This window comes from Hipposideros armiger, unplaced genomic scaffold (genome assembly GCF_001890085.2).
Source record: "Hipposideros armiger isolate ML-2016 unplaced genomic scaffold, ASM189008v1 scaffold_798, whole genome shotgun sequence".
Classification (NCBI taxonomy): Eukaryota; Metazoa; Chordata; class Mammalia; order Chiroptera; family Hipposideridae; genus Hipposideros; species Hipposideros armiger.
The window spans coordinates 300,404-322,289 of NW_017732148.1; the positions used below are offsets into that span (position 1 = coordinate 300,404).

General features: G+C 35.8%; 1 protein-coding gene across 1 annotated transcript in view; it reads left to right on the top strand.

Annotated features, from left to right (window-relative positions):
• The window catches only part of ATP8A1 (ATPase phospholipid transporting 8A1), a 211,590-nt gene extending 200,604 nt beyond the window's left edge, over positions 1-10,986 (top strand). Inside the window, exons 32-35 of the mRNA XM_019628491.1 lie at positions 1,027-1,115; positions 1,819-1,911; positions 8,900-8,991; positions 10,224-10,986. Of these exons, the coding sequence (XP_019484036.1) occupies positions 1,027-1,115; positions 1,819-1,911; positions 8,900-8,991; positions 10,224-10,321 (372 nt within the window). The 3' untranslated portion in view covers positions 10,322-10,986. The remainder of the gene's footprint in view (positions 1-1,026; positions 1,116-1,818; positions 1,912-8,899; positions 8,992-10,223) is intronic.
• Positions 10,987-21,886: the final 10,900 nt, after the last annotated feature.

Here is a 21,886-nt window from a genome sequence, read left to right on the forward strand (position 1 = left end):
CTGTGTGATTTTTTTCATAGAGTGTTAATGTGCTTGCATTAGTTGGCTACTTTTTAATAGGGATATAACAGAGCTTTTACTGAAAATTTACTCTTGATAAACAAATAGACATGAGGTAAAACAAAATACTTCTTTTTATATTATTGTATGACACATTCCTTTTAAGCTCTGTGTAATCTAATTATATTTCAAAGATATTATAATTGCAAAAGTTTAATCAAATTTGTTAATTTTTTAGTCATAGAATCATTTTCTTTGCAACCCAAAAAGCCCTGATATAGCAATTTGGAATTTGATACAAAAGAATTTAAGTTATTTTTTATACACTTTTATTTGGGTTTTACATACTAGATAGTTGGTTTGTCTTTAGCAATTACAGGATGTACCAATACAAATTATGTAAATCTTTAAACAAAAATTAAGATTATTCTACATAATTTCAGCTGAAAATAAAACTATTTTCATAGATATCTGAATTTAGTTATACTATACTCATGCTTTATCTGGATGATTTTTTTAATATGTCATATTTTATAAAAGTAAAGTTAATTTTTATTTGCCAGAAATAGTAAATTTAGTTTCTAGCTAGGATTTATTTTACATGCTGTATTATAAGAGAATTTAATCCAGAATCATTTGAATTTGCTCAAAAAAGGTTAATTTTGGTATTCTAAGTTATGATAAAGGTCAAAGATAGTCTAAGTTATAAAAGAAGGTCAGTTTATTACTCCATGGATTGACCACAATAATAAAAATCTCACATAAAAACATGAAAAGAATTGGCAAATGATAAAACTTTGCTATATTAGCTACTTGAAGGGGAGAAAAAAACAGATGTAGTAAATACATGTTTTAACACTTTTGGCTTTTAATTTCAAATATTTTACAAGTTTACATTTAGAGTTACTGTATACCCTCTTGCAGAATGAGATTCTCAAAATGATTTTACTTAAAATCAAACAAAAACAACATGAATGATGTATTTCTGAGCTTCTAAAGTAACATTGTTTCTGTTGGTTTCCTCAGGCAGCCATGCTGTTCAGTTCTGGAGTCTTTTGGACCGGCCTCCTGTTTATTCCTGTGGCTTCTTTACTTCTTGACGTGGCATACAAGGTGTAAGTGTAATTCTTGGTTTTGTACGTAAAAATACAGATGTAAGTTTATCCTCAGATTTCTCTACTTGTAACGTCAACTCAAGAATGTAGAGTTTGCAGAATAGAAGTTAGTAATAGTCATGAATTCTATATAAGTAAAGAAAGAAGAAAGGAGTGATTGAGGACCTAGAAAACTAAATTAGTAAAGAAGACCAAATAAGAAGTAAAGCAGGTAGTTTCAGTTCACATTAGAGAGCTCGTTTTTAGAAGAAATCATCCTTAAAAACCCATTCAAGGTAGAAGAAAAAATTCTGTTATCTCCAAACACACTATTATGAGTGAATAACAGTTGTGAAATGAAGTTTTTTGCATGCCTGATTCTAAACATATGAAAAATACAGAATGGAAGAAACTAAAACTTTATTAATTTTTCTCAAAGACTATAGGTTTTAAAATGTTATCTCTTCACAAAAAAGTGATATCATTAAAGTTAATTATATGATTCTTATTTAATAACTGAGATTTAATATTATGAACCATTTATTTGAAGTCTGTTATTTCTATACTTATATTAATGCTCAGAATTATTATAACTTCTTCAATTCTATTGAAAAGCTGTTGCTTGTACTCTGGTTACTGTTGTATGTAGCAGCATGATAATAAACCAGTTTTGTAAAGTCTTAAGTCTTCACGCAAATGTTTACATGCAAATCTTTTTCTGCAGTATCAAGAGGACTGCTTTTAAAACATTAGTAGATGAAGTTCAAGAACTGGAGGCGAAATCTCAAGATCCAGGAGCAGTCGTGCTGGGAAAAAGGTAAAATACACTGAATATGTTCTCTTCCAAGTGAACTTTAAATTTATTTTACTAGTGGTTCAAAATAAGTGGTAAAATTTTGTCAATTAACAAGGAGCTGGCAGTGCCACTTACAGATTTTGCAATCAGAGAGATGAGGATTCAAATCCCATCTGTCATTCACTGAGCTAAGTTGCTCAGTGACCTTAGCCAAGTTGCTTAATGCTACTGGGCCTCAATTTTCTCATCTATAAAATGGGGGCGATAATACCTCATGGCTAGTTATAAGAACTGAATAAAATACTATGAATAAAGTAGATAGCTCGGTGTCTGGTGCTTGATGAGCATTAAATAAGTGATAGTTACAAATATTATTGTGTTATTAAACTGAAAGGGATAAAAGAGACTTTTAGCTTGAAACAGTACCCATAATAAAATAGTTTGTCATGAAAATCAGAGCTTGATGTAGGGCAGAGTGCCCTACGATTGCATCTATAGTTCAGTGCATTATTAGGAACTGACCTAGGCATATATCATATACGAAGTGAGTTGTATCTTTCATGTCCTTTCCTTACCCTCAAAAAAAAGCGAGATTAGAAAGCTAATCAGATTCACTAAATTCACAAAGCATTATAAAAAAGAAATGAAAATTAAATTTGAAAGCAGCCCATAATAAAATACAATTATGAATATAATACCAGGTATTTATTTTTCTCTCTTTCATCACACTAAAATGAGCTAAAGTTTTGTCTAAACCATAGGAAACGTTTTGCCCTGGTATATGTCACCTCGGTCATGGTTCGCTGTGATTAGTCTGTTTGACACAGTGGAGTAAGTGCCAGATGGGGAACTCAAGGTGAGACCTTGGCTTCCAGCCCTTACTTGCTTTCCTGAGGCCTCAGGGGCGTGTCGCACATCAGCCTGTGCCTCTGAAAATACGAGCACTGGCATCTGTTGAGGACTGACTGCAAGCCAGGCACTGCACTTAACACTTCAAGTGTACTATCTCCTTGAATCCCTATAACAACTCTATGCAAATCCACCGTCCCCATTTTTTTCCAGATGAGGAAGCTGAGGCTTAGAGAGCCTAAGTTCTCAGTCAGAAGTGACAGAGCTGGGCCTTGAGCTCATGTCAATTGATTCTCAAGCCTCTGCCCCTAACCATTCCGCCTCCTTGTGCTGCCTGTTCAAGAACGTGTTATAGCAAAAAAAGCCTACCACTGACTTGACAAAGTCCTAAACTTCTAAATCAGCATCCCTTTGTATACAATGGGAATGATGATACCTACTTTCAAGGTTCCAGGTATTCTCTTCTCGCCACCTTCCCCTCCATCTCTGTCCCTTCATCTAAAAATCTACAGCTCTTCCATTGCCTGGCACAAATAGTCCCTCAGTTAATTTTTTTATTCTCTTTTTACTCTAGCTGTAAGAAGGATGTGGTAAGATTTCTAGTTCACGAAATGGTGAATAAAACCATTGATCAACAATTATTAGAGAAAGGCCACTGATAATCCTGCTACTCCCCTCAGGAGTCAATTTCCCATATTTCTATGCTAATTAAACTTACACTAAGCCCCTCAACGTGATATTTAGTTTTCGTGGTTTATAGTAAGTATATCAGTGACTTTGACAATTCATAAATCAGGCTGAGGCTTCAATATGATGACCTCTAGGTCCTAAAGATTCAACGAGTCTGTGATGTACGTAGCCCTTTCCACTAAATAAAATGTCAGAAAGCTGAAAAGGAAAGAAGCGAATTCCACCGTAAATGCCCACCAACTTCTCCATAGAAAATGCATCAGACATGTTTCCAACTGCTGCGTAGCTCATTTGTCTAAAATTGCTCTTCACCTTTTCTCGGGACTGTGGAATGAGTCAGCTATTAGCTGAATACCACAGATAAACACCCCCGGTACCTCACATACCCCTTATTGCTGTTGCTGCCCATCAGTGATCAGATGGATAGTGATGGTCAACATGAACATAGTGTCTTCCCACCACATGATAGCTAGAGGAGAAGGAAGAAAAGGTATCTGTGAAGGGAGAAAAATTGCAGCTAGTTGGAAAAGTCTTCATATTAAACTAACTGCATTCTAAGGCAGTTAAGGAATGATCAGATTGGTTTCACTGCCAGGATTGTTTTAGGAATCTTGGAGAATGATCTCAATGTCAAATTTCAGAAAGTTACCTAATGTTACCTACATTTTCGAAGCGGGAGGGAGAGATTGTGATTTCTATGTATTCTAGCAATATCAGACTTCCTTTAGTTCCAAAACACCGCGTTATTTTATGCCCCCCAGTCTTTGCAGTCTGCTCCCTTGTCTAGAAGCTGATACCCTCTTACAGCCTGGGCAGTCCAATCCCTAGCTGTCAAAACCCAGTTCAGATGCAATTACCTCAACTTTTCACAAATAAAATTAATTCCTACTCTGCTATTTCTATAATTTGTTTATTCTTCTGTTTTTACATTTATTACATTATATTATAATGTATGTTTTTACTCTGTTTCCCCTACTAAATTGAGCTCCTTGAAGGAAAGGCCTCTGTCTTAGTCTTAACTGCAACTCAGCACCTAGCATAATGCCAGGAACAGAGTAGCACTTGAAAACTATTTGTTGAATGGATGAATGAATGGTCAAGAGAATGAACTGAGGAATGAATGAATGAATGAATGAATAAATAGTGGAGAGGTGGGTGGTAAATAGATGATTGACCTGTGGGTAGTTAACTAAAAATAGGATACCTAAGAACATAGAATTATATGGGTTATATTGGGAGAATAAATCCAAACCTTACCCCTGATCGCTGTGTAGCCATGGCTTATTATTTTTGATTAAGAAAATGGTGTATAAGCTATGAGACCTGGTTCTTTGTTGTAATTTAAATTGTGTACATGCTCCAAAATTAGGGAGCCGAAGCATTTACAATGCGAAAATCCAAAAAAACTTCAAAAATCAATCTTTTCCCATAGGTTTATAGCAAATATTTGCTGGAAAACCTATACCAATTGTTCTATAAATGTAAAGACATTCGTAGTGGGGGTTTTTTCCTATAATGTAAATAGTTATACATTTTGTAGCAGAAATATTTATTTTGGGGGGCCCCTCAGTTATCACTTGGAGATATTATCTCTGTAAGTTGTGTGTAACATCTTACTTTTTCTAAAACAAAACAAAAAATTTAAGAAGTATAAATTCAAAAGCCTGAAAGATTAAAATAAGGGACTGTGGACAGTGAGTTCATTGGAGACAAGCAATGATGTCCAGTTTTGGATATCTTCCATGTGCATGTGAAGCGGTGCATCCTGTAGACAGGCAGATATAATAATGAGACTCATGGGTCTTTATATCTAACATTAGCCAGCATATCATCATCAGCCATTACTAAAGAGAATTTTAGCCCAGGATCTTCAGGTCAGTCCTCATTCATTTGCACATCACCTTTGTTTGGCCCACAGCCTCAGCTTTAAAGAAAATGTAAGGAAGTGTGGATGTCAGATAATCTGGTCATGTGGATGGTGATGGTGGTCTCTCCCAGCTTTCTCTGTATTGTTTATCTTAATGAAAAGCACTTTTAACATTGCCACAGAACTAAATTAATAGAAAAGAAACTAAATTTATCAGTTTTCACACTGGATGTTATCTCAGTATTACATAAATTTCTTGGTGGGGGTTTAGGATAAGAGGACATATCAAATGTTTTCCCTCAGCCTATTGTCACCACTGTGATAATGGTTCTATCCAGCATTTATAAAGAAAAGTGGTGGGACGATGGAATATTCTCTCCTCCAGAGCAGAGCTGAGGCCTGTTACATTCATGTTTATCTCTTCACCACCACTACCTAGTACAGGACAGCTGTCACATGTGACACACTAAAATATTTATGAATGAAAGGTTATTCACTTTCTGGAGATCCATTTTAATGAGTCAACCAAGATAGCTAAGCAACCCAATGTGAAGGCAAATGCAAATTTACCACTCATAAAAGATTACTGAAAATACTTTATGACAGCACATTCTGGAATAGTAAATGGGTTTTTACCTATACTTTTTTTAAATGTTTCTAAATGAAATATTTTAAAACATGGTATCTTTCCACCCACCTCTACCAGATATCTAAGTTGCAAAATTTTATTGGGCTTGGAAAGTTAACAGTATTTAGGTGGTAGTTGTGTAATTCCACTAAACAAATTCAGAATTTGCATAGCTTGGTATGTAGATGAAAGACCATACAAAATTGAGTAAAACTACTGACTAAGTGGTATGAAGATGTGGTTTTAATGAGAAGGAATCTTAGAGACTCTTTTTCTTCTCACCCTATATTAAGCTATTCAACAAAAATTGAACTTTTAACATATCTATAAATAGTTCGTATGTTACCAGTATATTTCATAATGTGATCTGATAGTACTATCAGTACCCATTTGATAGTACTATCAGTACCCATAAACATCAGGGGCACAGAATTCCATAATAGGACTAGAAAAACACAATGCAATATATAGATGATGTATTATAGAAATGTACACTTGAAAGCTATATAATTTTACTAACCCATGTCACCACAGTAAATTAAATTAAACAAATAATAGGAAAGAAAGAAAATTACAACTCATCATCACTATTTATTAAGCACCCTCCTGTGAATGGCATTTATACTCTCTCGGAGAGACTCTAAAGTAATAAGGTAACTAAAGCAAAGCAAACAAACAAAAACAACCTCGTAGTTTCCTACGAAGGAAGTGGAGTGGGGGGCATCACAAATTAAACTCATGTGTAGTAATAGACATCTCGTGTTGAGCTAATGTTGAGTATAAACCAAGGCATCAGAAATGATCCTCACAAAGTATCTTTTGTTTTGTGATGACCTCTGTTCTAGTCTATTTTTTATAATAAATTTGTTGGGGCCTGGGGAGTGGTGAGGGTGAGAGGAACAAACATGAGTTGAGTGCATCGGAAGTGCCAGCCACTGCACTGGAAGCTGTACAACTTCCTGAATCCTCATGTCACCCTGAGGGTCAGGGACTGTCCTGTTGTACATAAGTTGACTGAGAACGCTTTGCCTAACATGGCCCAGCCATCAGTAACAGACTCAGAATTAAACCAAAGTAACACTGTCAAGCCCATGCTCCCCGCAGTAATGTGCTACTTTCACAGGAAAGACTTTCTTACTGCTTTTTTTTTTTGAACACTAGACATTAACTTGATGTAACAACTGAAAGAAAACATAGCCTTCTATGAACCCTTACAAAACAAAATTACATTATCTTATATCTTTAAGTTGCCATAATAGAAAAGACAAAATTCTCATGTTTGCCTTAACACTTTAATGTTGTGATATTAAAGTATGATACATTTAGGATAGCCTGAAACCTGGAAAGCATATTTTGGGAAGAAGCAGCTATATAATGGTACATTGCCATCCTCTAGTCTTCTGTAGTCATTTCAATTTTAAACACCAGAGACTTCCCAGCACCCCATCCCGCAAGGCTCTGCTAACAAAATCAGACCACTTGCTGCTACAGTTGCCGACTTCCTCAAAGCAGTTATATATTTCAGTGTCCCTCAGGGTCCTGGGGTCTGTAATGCTAGATCATTTTAAGAGTAGGCTAAGAAAAGTGACTGAAAACAGCCCTTTCTCCTTCCCCATATCTGTTTATTTCACTGACAAAAACAAGTTTTACAAGTATTTGCAAAACCACTGGAGCTTTAGATTAATTAGCTTTTTTGCCTTAATGTAGCTAATTCACAGTGACAATAAAGTATGTCTAATAAATACCAGTTAACATCCCTAGACTTTAAAAAATGTGGGAGGAAGATTACTACAAACGTCAACATTTCTGAATATTTTACATCAGCAAAAGCCTAAATGTTTGTGTAATTACAAGTTCATTTTTCAGAGGATCCTTTTTTTTTTTGCATATGATAAAAATTGTTCCATTTCAGGGTCTCTAAATAATTGGCAAAACACTGAACTAGCTAACTTATGGCAATTTAACTAAAGCTTTTATAGTGGGGAAACTACAAGATGGAAAATTTTCAACTGAGTCAGTTCCAGTGATTAAAACAAAATTGTATAAACATTTGTTGCCACACATATAGATTACTTATTAGCTCTTCATGCTTATTATGTTCTTTGATATCAAAGCAAAGTTTTATAAATCAACCAATGGAGAAATGGCATGATTGGGAGGCTAGATGATGTTTCAAAGTGCATTTCAGAATTTTCACTCAAATTGACGTATTCAACAAATATTTGGTTTCCTACTGTGTGAGACAAGGTTCTACATGCAGTGGAAAAAAACAGATGCATTATTTCTTGCAGTGTTCTTTTAAAAGTTTCATAATTAATTACATGGATTTGTGTCTGAGGAAAAAATTATTCTAAATATTTATTGAAAAATACATTTTTTTCTTGTCATTCTACCTAGTATAATTATTTTCTGAAAATAATTTATTTTAAAATGAAATTAAGGAACACATTTTATAACATATCAGAATGGTAATGGAATGTTTCTAATTAAAAAGTTTATGAAATTTCTTCCTTGTGTAAATTTTAGGATTTCTTCACATAACTAAAAAAATATCATGCATCAAAATATGTAGGAAAAAGATATAGTAATGATTAATTTTTTAATTCTAAAAATGACATGTTTAGAATATATGTAGTAAGTCAACCAAGCTTTTAGAAACTAATAAACTACTGGAAAATTTTTTTATTATTATTACTATTAATTGCATTATACAGGTTCTGTATCTCCATTTGATTTAAATATAACCGGGGCATGGAGAAATTTTTTGACTGGATTACTGGGGACAAAATAGTCTTCTATCTAAACTCTTGAAATCTCATTAACTGAGAAAATTGGGGTAAAAAAGAAATCACGAGGCTACAGATTTCTCAAGCAATCTTTTGTTTAAGTGTAAGTCTCTCTGGTGGTCCTGTGGGCACACTGGGGTCTCTGCCGAGCTGATAATTCATTTCACACGTTTGCACCTGCTCTTGCAGCCTCACAGAGAGGGCACAACTGCTCAAGAACGTCTTTAAGAAGAATCACGTAAATTTGTACCGGTCTGAATCATTGCAACAAAACTTGCTCCGTAAGTATTTGAGTTCTTTTTTTGTTGTTGTTTTTTGTTTTTTGTTTTTTTGTTTTCGTTTTTTTGTGGTTGTTTTTTTTTTATTTTGCATTACTTCATAGCATTCTGAGGGCAGTATTTTGACTTTAGGGATATTTAACTATTTTAAATTAGCACCTAAAACAAGTTTTAATATTTTGCAGCATTTTACGTAAATAATAAATGTTTAGAGAATCCTGTGACCACAACCATCTCACTTTTAGCAGAAGAGATAGGGCACTTTAATATCTTGCTGCTTTCACTTAAAGAAAAATATTTCCACATGCTCCTTGCTTCCTTACATCTTAAAAAGAACCACTAAAATAAATCTTAACTCTTAAAAGCTCCTTCTGTATTGTTATCTTTTCTACTTCAATAACTTTGCAAGAGCCTTTTCAGCTTTCATACAGCACAATCAAACATATATTTTCCCTTTCAAAAATATTTATGAACATTTAGAGTTGTAAGAAATTACTAGGTGTCATGCCCTCTTAACATTTCAAGAACCTAAAAAAAAAGAATATAATATATAAAGCCCTGTAGTAAATGTATTTGTGTTCGTAATATATCTTTTGTTTCATGTTGTTTCTACATATAATTTATTTATATATATATATATATATATATATATACACATACATACATACATACACATGTTTAATGCTTTTGCTCTTTGTATTTCAAGAGGCCTTTCCTAAAGATGTGATCCCCTTGGGGGCCATTTCTTATCCACACACTGCCTCCAGCCACAGTGGGTCTTGAATGAGTTTATATGTACCACTTTTCTACCATTCACAGTTATATGTGCTTACCTCCTGCTCACTTTTATTCTTTCTTCCCTCCCATTCACCTGATCTATGCAGATAGATGTATGTGTGCCCACTTCATTAAACTCCCTACCCCTCTGGTAGTCAGGAATTCAAAATTAGATGGGTTGGACTTGAGATGCTGAATGGAGAAGTGAGGGGGGTTGAGAGTGCCTGCTCATTCATCTAGGGAGCAGAACTCCTAGAATCTAAACCAGTCATCCCACTCTTAATTTTGCAGTTGAGTCTGTGTCTTTTCTGGACATTAAAAATTAGCGTCTTCCTGCTTTTGAAGGTGGGACGGATGCATTAGTTCTCCAAGTTAGAAAATGGGCACTCAGAACTCAGAATTACAGCGATTTCCAGTGACGTCATGATGATCATTTCTATTTTATCTTTGACTTACAGATGGGTATGCTTTCTCTCAAGATGAAAATGGAATCGTCTCACAGTCAGAAGTGATTAGAGCATATGATACCACAAAGCAGAGACCTGATGAATGGTGATGGAGAGGGGCTGCCAGGCAGGCCCTTCTGCGTCTCTAAGGAGAGCTCCCAGGTCTTCACTGGAATCTGCTGACCAATTCCAGCCTGGTCCAAGGAGGGGAAAGGTGGATCTGAGCTCATCTCATTGATTGACAGTCAGATTCATGTATATTATAGACATAAGCACTGTGCAACTCTACTGTAACACCATCTCTTTCCGATTTTTTTTAAGGATTTGCAAAGTCTTTGTAAACAGAAATTGAAAACGATCTTGTATCTTGCCAGAGTGCTTTCTTAAACTGAGAATAGGTCAGTATTCTTAAGCCGTTACTCTGGGGCTGTAGCTATCAATCTACTGGACATACCACAAGGTGACCAACCCTTATAACACCCTGAAATGGTAATAAGGTAAAGGGACTCTTGATGTCCAGATTTAGATTTCAGAATATGCTGAAAAAAAAACAGCATTCTTAAGGAACTAACTCACCTTACTGAGCAAAATTTCTAAACAAGACATTAATAAGTGTTTGTGTCAAAAAAAATTGTCTCGATAAATGTTTGCCAAAGAAGTTCAATAAATGTATTTCTCATTCAGTAGTCATTTGCCCAGAAATTTAAGAGAAAATTTACCTCCAGTTCTACTGTAAGCTCGGCATGCTTGACTTTTCCAATGTAAGAGTGATTTGAAAAAAAAAAAAAAATGAGTATTTCAAGGCATTTGCTACTAAAATCTGTGATGTTGCACCTTCGGCCTTACAAATGCTTTTTTTGTGTTTGTCTTGTTTCTTTGTTCAAGTTAGAAGGCACACGTGATAATGTGACTATCATTACGATACTGATTTTTAAAACTGTATTTATGTCTCAGTCATTTCTAATGAGATGTCATCATTTAGATTTTTCTAAAACTCTGGCTTCTACTGTAGACTGAGTGGTGTCATTTTGTCTTCAAGTTTTCTCTCGTATGAAAAATATGCTTCCATATTCATGTGGGATTTCTAATGCTTCTGTCGAGACATTTGAAATATCATGTCGGGTAAGTGCATGGGCTTTTGTACTGTGTTTGGGTTCTCCGTATTAGTTCCCACTAGAGATGCCTGCTGTCTTATGTAGCACACCCCGTGTTATGCTAACTGCCCTATACTTAAGACTGAGAATTACTTCACAGTTCACTTGTCAAATAGCTCCCAAAATTATTCACAGGCTGCTAACTGGGACAAATAAGTAGTACGTTTTCCCCATTTTAAAAACACCTTTCTTGCTCAAGCCTAGAACTTTACCGTCAACACACTTTTCATCGTGAGTAGGTTTTAACATGCTTTAAAACGTTCTGTTCACTTTAATTATTTTCAACATTTTCAAGACATCCGAACATGCCGATTTTATCACCAACAATAAATGGTGGGGGCTGTTCAGAAACCACAACCAGTTTTCTACACTGTTTTTAAAATAATGCTTTCATTTAGAAAAAAATAAAAAGGAATTCTAGTTTTCAGATACACTTCAGAGACTGAAGCAAACTTTTTGCCTTTTATTCAAAAGCCTGTTTGCCTTTAAGTGGACTTACCAGCACAATAGGTAGAACTTCCTCTTTAAAAAAAAAAAAAAGTCAACTAGACCTGAGAAATGATTTTCCAAATCACTCCTTGAGTTTAATATATTCACATTCTCTTCACCCTTTTTGTCAATCTATATTTAAAATTAGGCTATTTATCACTTCCTTCTCTGTATTTTTAGCTATTTAGTTATAAGCATGCCTCCCACATTTTCTACAAATAAGAGAGGCTGTAACACATACATAATTCTAACCTGAAAGGGGCAAGGAGTTGACACATTTCAGTTCCCAGGCCCTTCCCATTTGGGGTTCAGATTAAGAGAATCATGAATCAAAACATCTAGCAAGACCACAGGTGTAAAATCGTCTTCAAAATTCTGAAGTCGCAGCCTTTAACTGTCCACCGAATGTATATTCAGAGCGGCTTTTCTGGGCCTCCCAGCGGTGATACTTGAAGTCAAACCACATAAGTCAAAAAACAAGAATGACATACATCCCTCCAGAGAAAACCTAATAGCAGTTACAGAGCACAGCTGCTTCCATTTGCCTTCCCCTCACCAGTGGTATTCTTCTCCAAAATTTTAATATCAAAAGATGATGAATATAATAAAACTGATTTAAGAAAACTCAAAGTTTGATCTTGAAACATGGATTTTTTTCCGTAGAGCTCTTCAACATGAATAGAATACTCATGGTTAATATTGTACAGGATTATGATCTGAGATATGACTGATTTGTGCTTTTTTTGTCCCATGGCCCTATATTTGAATTATCAATATTAAGTCCATTTCTTTGCTTCCTGAGTGGAAGTTGGGGGTGGGCAGCAGGGAATGACCTGCTTGGTAAAACTTAAAATACAACACTGCAAATGCAGTGACTTTAGAGTGTTAAATTAGAGAAAACCCCCTGTTTTTTTAACCTTGCTTAGGAGGAAAAATGTAAACCGTTTTACCAGGATTAAAATAAACAGTTGAAGTGACTTTTAATATATATTTTCTGAAATAAAGGACACATGCTCTTCAGTTAAAAAGTCCCTTGTAGGGACTCTCACAAATGCTAACATCATTGCTTTACAATGTTTACAATTCAGAAAATACTACTTTAGAGCAGAAAATCCTCACTCATTTCACATTGAAAAGCTAGGAATTGCTTCTTTGACATTGAATAGTACACAGTGATATTAGTATGAACTTTCTAAATGTCATATACACACACACACACACACACACACACACAGAGGGTGCCAAAAAAATTATACACATTTTAAGAAAGGAAAAAACTGTATTAAAATTGTCATACTCAATATATACTGATAACAAAAGATGAATACAAGTCATGTGTATAATTTTTTTGGCACCCTCTGTGTATATGTGTCTCACACCCAGAAAGATGCTATATGGTAGAAATTATCAGCAGGAAGACGGTGTTTCTCAGGAATGTAGTAAATTTAAAATAGTATATGTGCTGCCCATCCTCCCACACCCCACCCTATGTCTGATATGAGCCTGCTTCGGCAGTGTTGCAAAGTTAATGGAAAACTTTTCCAGTCAAGCCAGGTGAACACCTAGTCAGCTCAATAATATTATCCATTGACATGAATTGTATTATCATTAAATGGAATCAGTGATTCCTCTTAATTTCCAGGGGGAAAAAAATGCATTCAAGAAATCAATATTTATTCTGATCATTACATTTTATTTTTTGATTTTGCAATTCAGCATTCTAAATATTCAACATGAAAGTCACATGATAGTTTGTTGTGCATTGTGTGAACTATACATCACTTATAATCTGTCATCTAAAACATTCTTTCAGAAAATGAATGCTAGTTTGAAAGTAATAGATTGTATATTTGTAGTTTTTAACTATTTATAAAAATGTCATTATTACAAAGCTAAATAATCATTAGTGTTTATTTTTGTGCAGTTGTCCTTTGATAGTTCCTGGTTTTAAAATTAATATCAAATAAATCTATATTCTCATAATCATCTACAAAATCAAGAAAATGCCCACCCCATTCACATCCTGTGGTCCAGGCCTATGAATTCTTTTCATCAACTGTTTAATGTAACACCATGCAGCTCAGTACCTAATTAATGCTTTTTAATGATGAACATTTCTATCATGCCTTCTGAAGAGACCATAGTCTGATTTTTCTCACATTAAAATAACTGAGTCACTTGTGAAACTTCATTACACTTTGCTGCATTTTAATTAACCTTCAACAGCTATTAAAATGGAATGTAAGATAAATTTTGAAGGAAAGGAAATAAATGTTTTCCATTTTCCATCTTGATTTATTTTCTGTATGAGAGCAGCTGTGTTTTTGATAGGTTTATGGTTTGCATGAATTAATATTTAAAGTGGCCTAAGCCCATGCATGGCTATTGCTGTAAATCTTGATGTTTATTTCTGCCTTATAAAATTCTGTCATGGCTTACCTGGAATTTAATATTCAGTGGACAAATTAACTGGTCCTCTGCACAACTTTTTTTTAATAAGTAAATTATTTTACAAATTTGAACAAATTTAATTGAAACTTTTGTTTAGCTTGCCTCTGAGAACTTTTCTTAGTGAAGCTCACAAAATGTCTCAGCAAATAAATCTCCCTTAAGTAGGAAAAAAAGCTAGATTTCATACTTGCTTACTTTGAATTACCAGCAATTTTCCATAGGTAAATCTGCTCTTACAAAGATGTGATTAGCATATTTAAAAATCAATAAATATTTTTATGTTTCATGATTCTAGAACAGAAGCCATAAATTCAGTAAATACTGTTTGTTGTTTGTATTACTACTTCAAGCTTCATTTTTCAGATTTTCAAGTTTATTAGGTTAAAAAAGAAAGGCCGCCTTGGAAGGCAGCTACTATGGAAAATTGCAGTTTGCATTAAAGATAAAGTAGTATTTCAGCTCCATGAAAAATCATTCCTGCTGAAACCGGTAGAAATTGTGAAGCTGCATGAGTGGAGAGTGTTGAATCTGTGATTATAGTAGTTTTCTCAGGTTTGTTTATCTCAATGTTCAATGCACTGTGTTTTATAAATAGTTATTAAAGTTGAGTAATATTCAATTCTATGCAGTGTTACGTGTCATTGGCCTTTTGTGAATGTGCATGTTTTAAACTGCAAATTTTAAACATTTTGTCCTCTAATTGTTATTAAAAATGAAATAAACTTTACCATTACATAAAGAAAATTGTTGAAGTTGTAATTGCTAGTTTTAGAAACTATATTGCTTTATAAAACCTTCAAACCCACGTAACTATATAGTCTGTGAAGGTCTATCCTTTTAATAGCATTGTTAACATATCTTTTTTACAACCCTAGTGATATATAAAAGACCCTTCATTTCTTTTCAGCCAAAAGAATCCTAACATGGAGCATATTAACTCTAGTTTATAGTAAGGGTAGTTTTGATAACTGAATATTAAAAAAGAATTTTTAAAATAAAATTACTGTATTTTTATTCTTCAGTCAGAAAAACCTTCCAGGACTGCCTCCATTACGTATTTAAATTAGCCTGCAAGTCAATAGCTGACTCATGGCCCCATCTTTTTAGGTAAGATGAATTTCTTAGGTTTTCTTTAAACACACCAAATTTTTTTTAAGTTCATGAGAAAGTGGCCAAGTTTAGCCAATAGCATTTGAAAGAAGTAACCAGAAAAAATATTAAATTGCCATGTGAGACAAAAGTACAGGAAACATCGGAAACAAGGACAAGAGTTTTATCAAAAATTAGCACCGTTGGGTAAAAAAGGAACAACTGAAGCTGCGATCGTGTTCGGTGCTAGAATAGGATTCGTTCACAGAGAGGCACTGAGGAAGCGATCGGAGGAGCCTCTGGGTTTATGAGCGTGAGGCAGTATGCGCTTAGCTGGCCCGTGTCCTTCCCCACAGTCTTCCCAGGGTAAAGGGTTGGGTGTGGTGGGTCCCCCAAGAAAAACCACAGCAAAACAATGTACAGAAAAGTTAACTTGTGAATTATATCAAATGATTTTCACCTTCACCTTTTTCCCTTTAAAATAAGCACGGTGCTTATAGTGACCCTGTCGTTCAAGATGCCTTCTAATACTACCATAAGGAAACAGCACATTTGAAATACACTCCCGTAAAGTCAATACGACATCCCCTTTAAAGTTTGTTTTTGTATGCTTATGGCATCTCTAACCTAAAGCTTCTATTTCAGTAACACAGCCACTCGTTTTCATGAGGAAAGATCATCCTAACCTGGATTTTTCACTAGTAGGCTAATAAAAATTGTTGGAAAATATGAAGCATTTTACCATTCAGTTTTTATGTCAAGTACAAACTATGTAGCAATTCAAATAATTCTCAGAATAATTTCATTAATAACTAATATATTAATTGCAATTTTAAAATAGCCATGTACATATAAAAATATGTTAACAGTTTGTTCCCTTAATAGTTTAATATGCCCATAATTTCTTACTTTTTTTGAACATATACTAAATGAACTTTTTAGGTTATATGAAGATAAACTGATTCCGACCCAGTGAAAGGTATCAAATTCCTAATTGTGATTGTATATATTTTCAGGAATCTTTTTTGTTGTCTCTTTTCATACAGAAAGTTTCCTTAGGATTTACGTCAATTGGCAAATTCTCCACCATGGGAAGGAGCTAGTAATAACATCAATAAAGTGTAGAAAGGTGGGGAAAATAAGAGGGGACAATTTATCCATATGAACAATTAAAAGTACAATCTGGGCTAGCCGAGTGGCGCGTTGGTTAAGAGCTGGCTTGGGACGCCAGAGGGCCCCAGTTCGGATCCCACATATGAGGGCCAGTGACACTGCCCTTTACAGCTAAGATGCTGAACAACAGCTCAACCTGGAGCTGGGCTGCCGTGAGTCACCTTCCATGGCGAATGCTGCAGACCCTGCTGCAGTGGGTTGCCATGGGCTACCGTATGTAGCCAGCAGCCAGCGTGAGCAGCCAGCAGCCAGCGTGAGCGGCCAGCAGCCGCAGTGAGCGGCCGTCCAGAAGCCGGTGACTGATCTGCCTCGCCCGGGAAGAGCGCAATGATGGTGCCAACTTGGGCCAATGAAGCAACGTCCTCCACAACTAGACTGAAGAACAAAAGGACAGCAACTTGTCTGTTCCCCTTCCCTCAGTTCCCCAGCGCTGTTCCCATCCCCCAATTCCTCAATAAAAATCTTTTTTAAAAAAAGTACAATCTGTTGGCTTTGGAATGAATAACCATTTTAAAGCAAATTTGCTATATTAAATGTGTTTTTCTAAATCAGATGATAAAAACAAATTCACAGGTCATGAGTACCCAACAGGGTGAGAGGGTGCTGTGTCTCAGGCAATAATGGCAAGTTGGCCAGGTGTCAAAGGAGGTCATGGATTATCATGGACTGCCTCTGTCGAACCATCGGACCACTTTTTCTGTTCCCTGCACTTTAATCAACAGTTACATCTGCCCTCCCACAGTACTTAGCCTTTCATTTTTATTCTAGGGTATTTCATCTGCTTTCTATTTATCATTAATTTACTACACGTTGCCCTCCCCACTAGAATGGAACTAATTTGAGACAGTGACTCTAACTTCCTATTTCTCATGACAATCCTAAACAATTAGGGACCCTTAATATTTTCATTTTACAAATGAGAAAACTGAGACCCAGTGAAGTCAAGTAAGTGGCCAAAAGTCGCTCAGCTTATAAGTAACAGCCAGAAAACTAACACAGACACTATGGCTCCAAAATCCATGCTAAATTGCCTTCTAGTCTCTCAAGTTTCTCGTGTGTAAAGGGAGAGATGTTTCTCATCTAGTATTTCTATTTGTGCTTTATATTATTCTATATTCTCATATTGTAGCACAAAAATTATTGATCCTTGCAATCCCTCTATAAGGTATGTACACATACATTATGCAATCACTTTTCCCCCAATAGATTTTGTGAAAAGTAGGTTTGGTATTTTTTTTCTGAGGAAATCAGGCCTTCCAGGTATGTGTCAAAAAATGTAGAGTTTCAAAGCAGACCTCCTGGGTTCAAATCTTGACTCTGCTATTATTGTCTGGCCCTGGGTGCAGTGATTCACCTTTCTGTTTTGATTTCTTCATAGGAAAAACAGGCATGATAATAGTCCCTTCCTTAGGGTTGTGAAGAATAAATAGTACAATTCATAAAGCACTTGGGACACAGATGGTGCTTGATAAATGTTACCAATTATTTGAATAACTATCTTTCAAAAGGTTTCAGGATTCTTTGTGAAGGTAATAAAGCATTAATCAGACAAGTTTCCATTGTATTTTGGTCATCTCGGAAATTTTAAGTGATGTGATCCTTGCTGTCTAATCTTTCTAAAATGAAGATGTGATCAGGTCACTCCCCCTTGTAAAATCCTTCAAGGCTCCCCCTTGCAGTTGGTATATATCCAACCACCATGGTATTCCGATCTTTGATCTGACCTTGCTTATCTCTTCACTCTCACTCTTTGTCTGAATTCTTTGTCCAGTTCCAGAATGTTCCTTGTTCTTACACACTAATGGGTGCTTCTCTGCCTTTCTATGAATTCTTTACTTTGCCCAATATGCTCTTTTCCTCATTTCCAGCACTCCCCTCTCCTCCACCCATCAGTCTTCTTCACTCACACCCTATTCAAGGCCCAGGTCCAATCTCAACCCCTCCAGGATGTTACCTAACTCATCCCCTTTGTAAGTGCTCCAGGGCATTCTGTCTCTACTTCCCCTATCATTGCAGTTACCATAATGAATTTTAAGTGTTGATTTATGGGTTCATTTTCCCCTACATGACTGTGAGCTCCTGCAAAGCAGGAAAGATAATATGCTTCTTTTATAAAGCACCTATAACTTATCACAAGTGTTTGCTGCCATGCCTGAGTCCATGGAGATAGTGGTTCCTTGAATCAGAACTGTACATTACTCGTCTTGGTACTCCATTCCCTAGCACAGTGCCTGACCCATAGGTGGTATCCAACAAATGCTTGTTGAATGGGACAATATCTGGAAATCTGCCACAGGATGGCCTTTTTACCCTGGGATTGAGAATAATAATAATATTAGCAACTACAGAGGGAAGTTCAAAGGCATGTACTAAACGTCAACAAGTACGTGGGGATACAATTAGACTCGGTGTCATTGAATGCCATGTTTCAAGGAGCTACACAATGGCTTCCTCATTTTAAACAATTTATAGCCAGTTACCTTGATTGATTGGAGCATGCTGCTAAGGACAGGATGGTTACAGATGTGAGCTTTCAGAATTCCTCAGCATTTTCCTGCCTAATAGATACAAGCTGCTCCCCAAAGGATGGCGAATAAAAGTACAACCATAGAGAGAAACCTGACAAGCTAGATGGTTTTCAGTGGGTTGCAGTTCCGCCCTCTAGAAGACAGCGTGGAATGGCGTGGGCACATCTTTGGCCTGTTTGGGGTTGGGGCAGGTGTGCTATAGGCGTTCATTGGAGAGATCCTATGTACATGGGACAGTCCGCACAACAAAGACTTGGTGTCCATCGACACAACTTTGGAATGTCCCACTATTCCTTTTTGTTTGTTTGTTTGTTTGTTTGTTTGTTTGTTTGTTGTTTGTTTTAGCTGAGCCATCCTGCTACCTTTTGGCAGCTCAGCGGCTGCTCAGCTCGGGCCAGGACTCAAACCGCTGTTGCTCAGAGCTCAAACTCTTGAGCAAGCTCTTAACCAACTGAGCCACTCAGCCGGCCCTCACCACCATTCCTTTTTGATGGAAAAATCGAATCTTATTTTCCCAATAAGGTGTTTTTTGTACGGCCTTTAAGGTACACTGACTTTTCCAGTGATATAACTACTGTGTAAATCAAAGAAAGATCAAGCTCTGCTTTGTTCAGAAAAATCACATCAACAGCAGCAGGGCAACTGTGGTGTTTGGGTTGCCAGTCCAGCAAGCCGGCAATGGTCTGGAGGTGGAGCTGTCACATCTCTGTGATTCTGTGTAAGGGGTTTGCACCTGAATCCTTTGTTTAGTCTACCCAAGCCGTTACATTTTTAAATAAACTACTTTTCTTTCTCCTTTCTATTTACCATTAGGGCATTGTATGGATTTTTTTTAATTATATGTATAATAAGTAACACTGCCTATGAATTTCATTTTGGGACACTTAAAGGGATGTCACAAAATAACTATTCTAAGGAGAGCTTACTGGGTCAAACAGAGTTGACAATCATGCCTCAGAGAGAGAGACTGGGCCTCATGCTTTACTTTCCAGTGGATTTTGTGCGCAGAGGCATCAAAACCTCAAAGCAGGTGTTCCCTTGCTGCTTGAATCTGGTTTTATACACAACTCCAGTACTGACTCCCTGTGGGACCTTGGGCAAGTTACTTCACTTCTCTGGGCCTCAGTTTCCAAATCTGTAAAATGGAAATTATAATAACTCCTTGTTGTGATTTTTTTTTTTGAGGATAAAATGAGTTACTGCATGTAAACATCTACAATAGTGTTTGGCTCACAAGAGCCCAGTAAAGAAAGATTAACTTAAAAATTTGAAAGAAGGTGTATCTAACAAACATGAATAAAACCAGTCTAATGACCAAGGGATGTGTTACAGAGCTTGCTCACAAATGTTTCTCCTTTTATGTTCAGCCTTTTCTCTCTTCTTCCCTTCCTTCCCTCCCCTCCTTTCTTTCTTCCTTTCCTTTTCCTTTCTTTTGTTCCTGAATTATTTGGGCTAATTTGAGATGCTGACAGTCGGGCCACTTTTATATACAGGAGAGAGCAGGCGGCTAGACGTCAGAGCTCCTTTGCCATTAGACTGGGCAAAGGCCCAATATCTTTGAAACGTGTTTCCTCAAATAGAAAACAAAAAGGCAGGGCCAAAAGACTCTCTTAGGTCAAAATTTTACCTCTAACTAGCTATATTTGAAAAGAGCTATTAAGGGTGACATATGATAGTATTAATTCATATAAACCTGTGTTCCCAAACAGCACTTACAGTGTCCAGGTAGAAAACAAAACTGAGCGAGATGGGCCAGGAGGCTGGTGAATGTGGAGTGTCCTGTCAGAAAAGGGTCGGCCTGACCCCATGGCAGAGCGAGACCCTCAGTGCCACATCTTCTTTGTGTCACAAGAAGCCAGACGTCCAGATTCTCATGAGGACTATCCCAACACATCTGAGTGTAGGATGCAGCCCACAGGCTGATGCCTCCAAAAAAATTCATGTTCCTTTGCTGCCTTTATGAGTCCCAATACAGAAAATAGTTTTCTAATGTAATTTAAAAACCATTGTAAGATCTTTTTTCTTTGCATTTCAAAATATGAGGTCTTATTTCCTTTTATTGAATAACAAAGAGTATTACTAAGGAAATAAAATGAAGCACTTTGATCTAAAATTTCAAATAGATTTCATGAAAACATAAAGTATTTTATTTATTCTAACCCAGCAGGATATTTGCCCAAATGTGTAGTTGTCAGACATGGAATTCAGTGGCACTTAAGATATTAGATGATTATAATCAACAGCTGAACTTTGAGCTCCACAGTTCTTATTAACACAAAAAATTACAGTGTGACTACTAAATAATTAGTACCGTCAATGTGGGAAATCCATTAAATTACAAATCTTTACATTTGTACATAACTCATTTTACATATATATGTTTTAAGAACCAACTGTGCAACTTTCATTGAAACACAAATATTGCTAAACAAAAAGTCTGCAATAAATATTCCCTTGGGTGGGTGGGGGAAATGCTTTTACATACCATCTGTGTTACAACGCATATCTGAGTAAATATTTAAAAGTTTAAACTCACGTGGTTACTGACGCTTATATTCTGAAAAAGCTCATATATTTTAAACAAAGTTATTAATTAAAAAGGAACTGCTGATGATGCTAATATTATTCATGGTTAGGTTGCTCCCAAAACCATAAATAGGTTGTTCACTGCCCCCTCAGTTTACTTAACAGTTATTTTTTGAAACTTCAATAATTACAATCAGGTATTTTATATATATATATATATATATATATATATATATATATATATATATATATATATATATATATA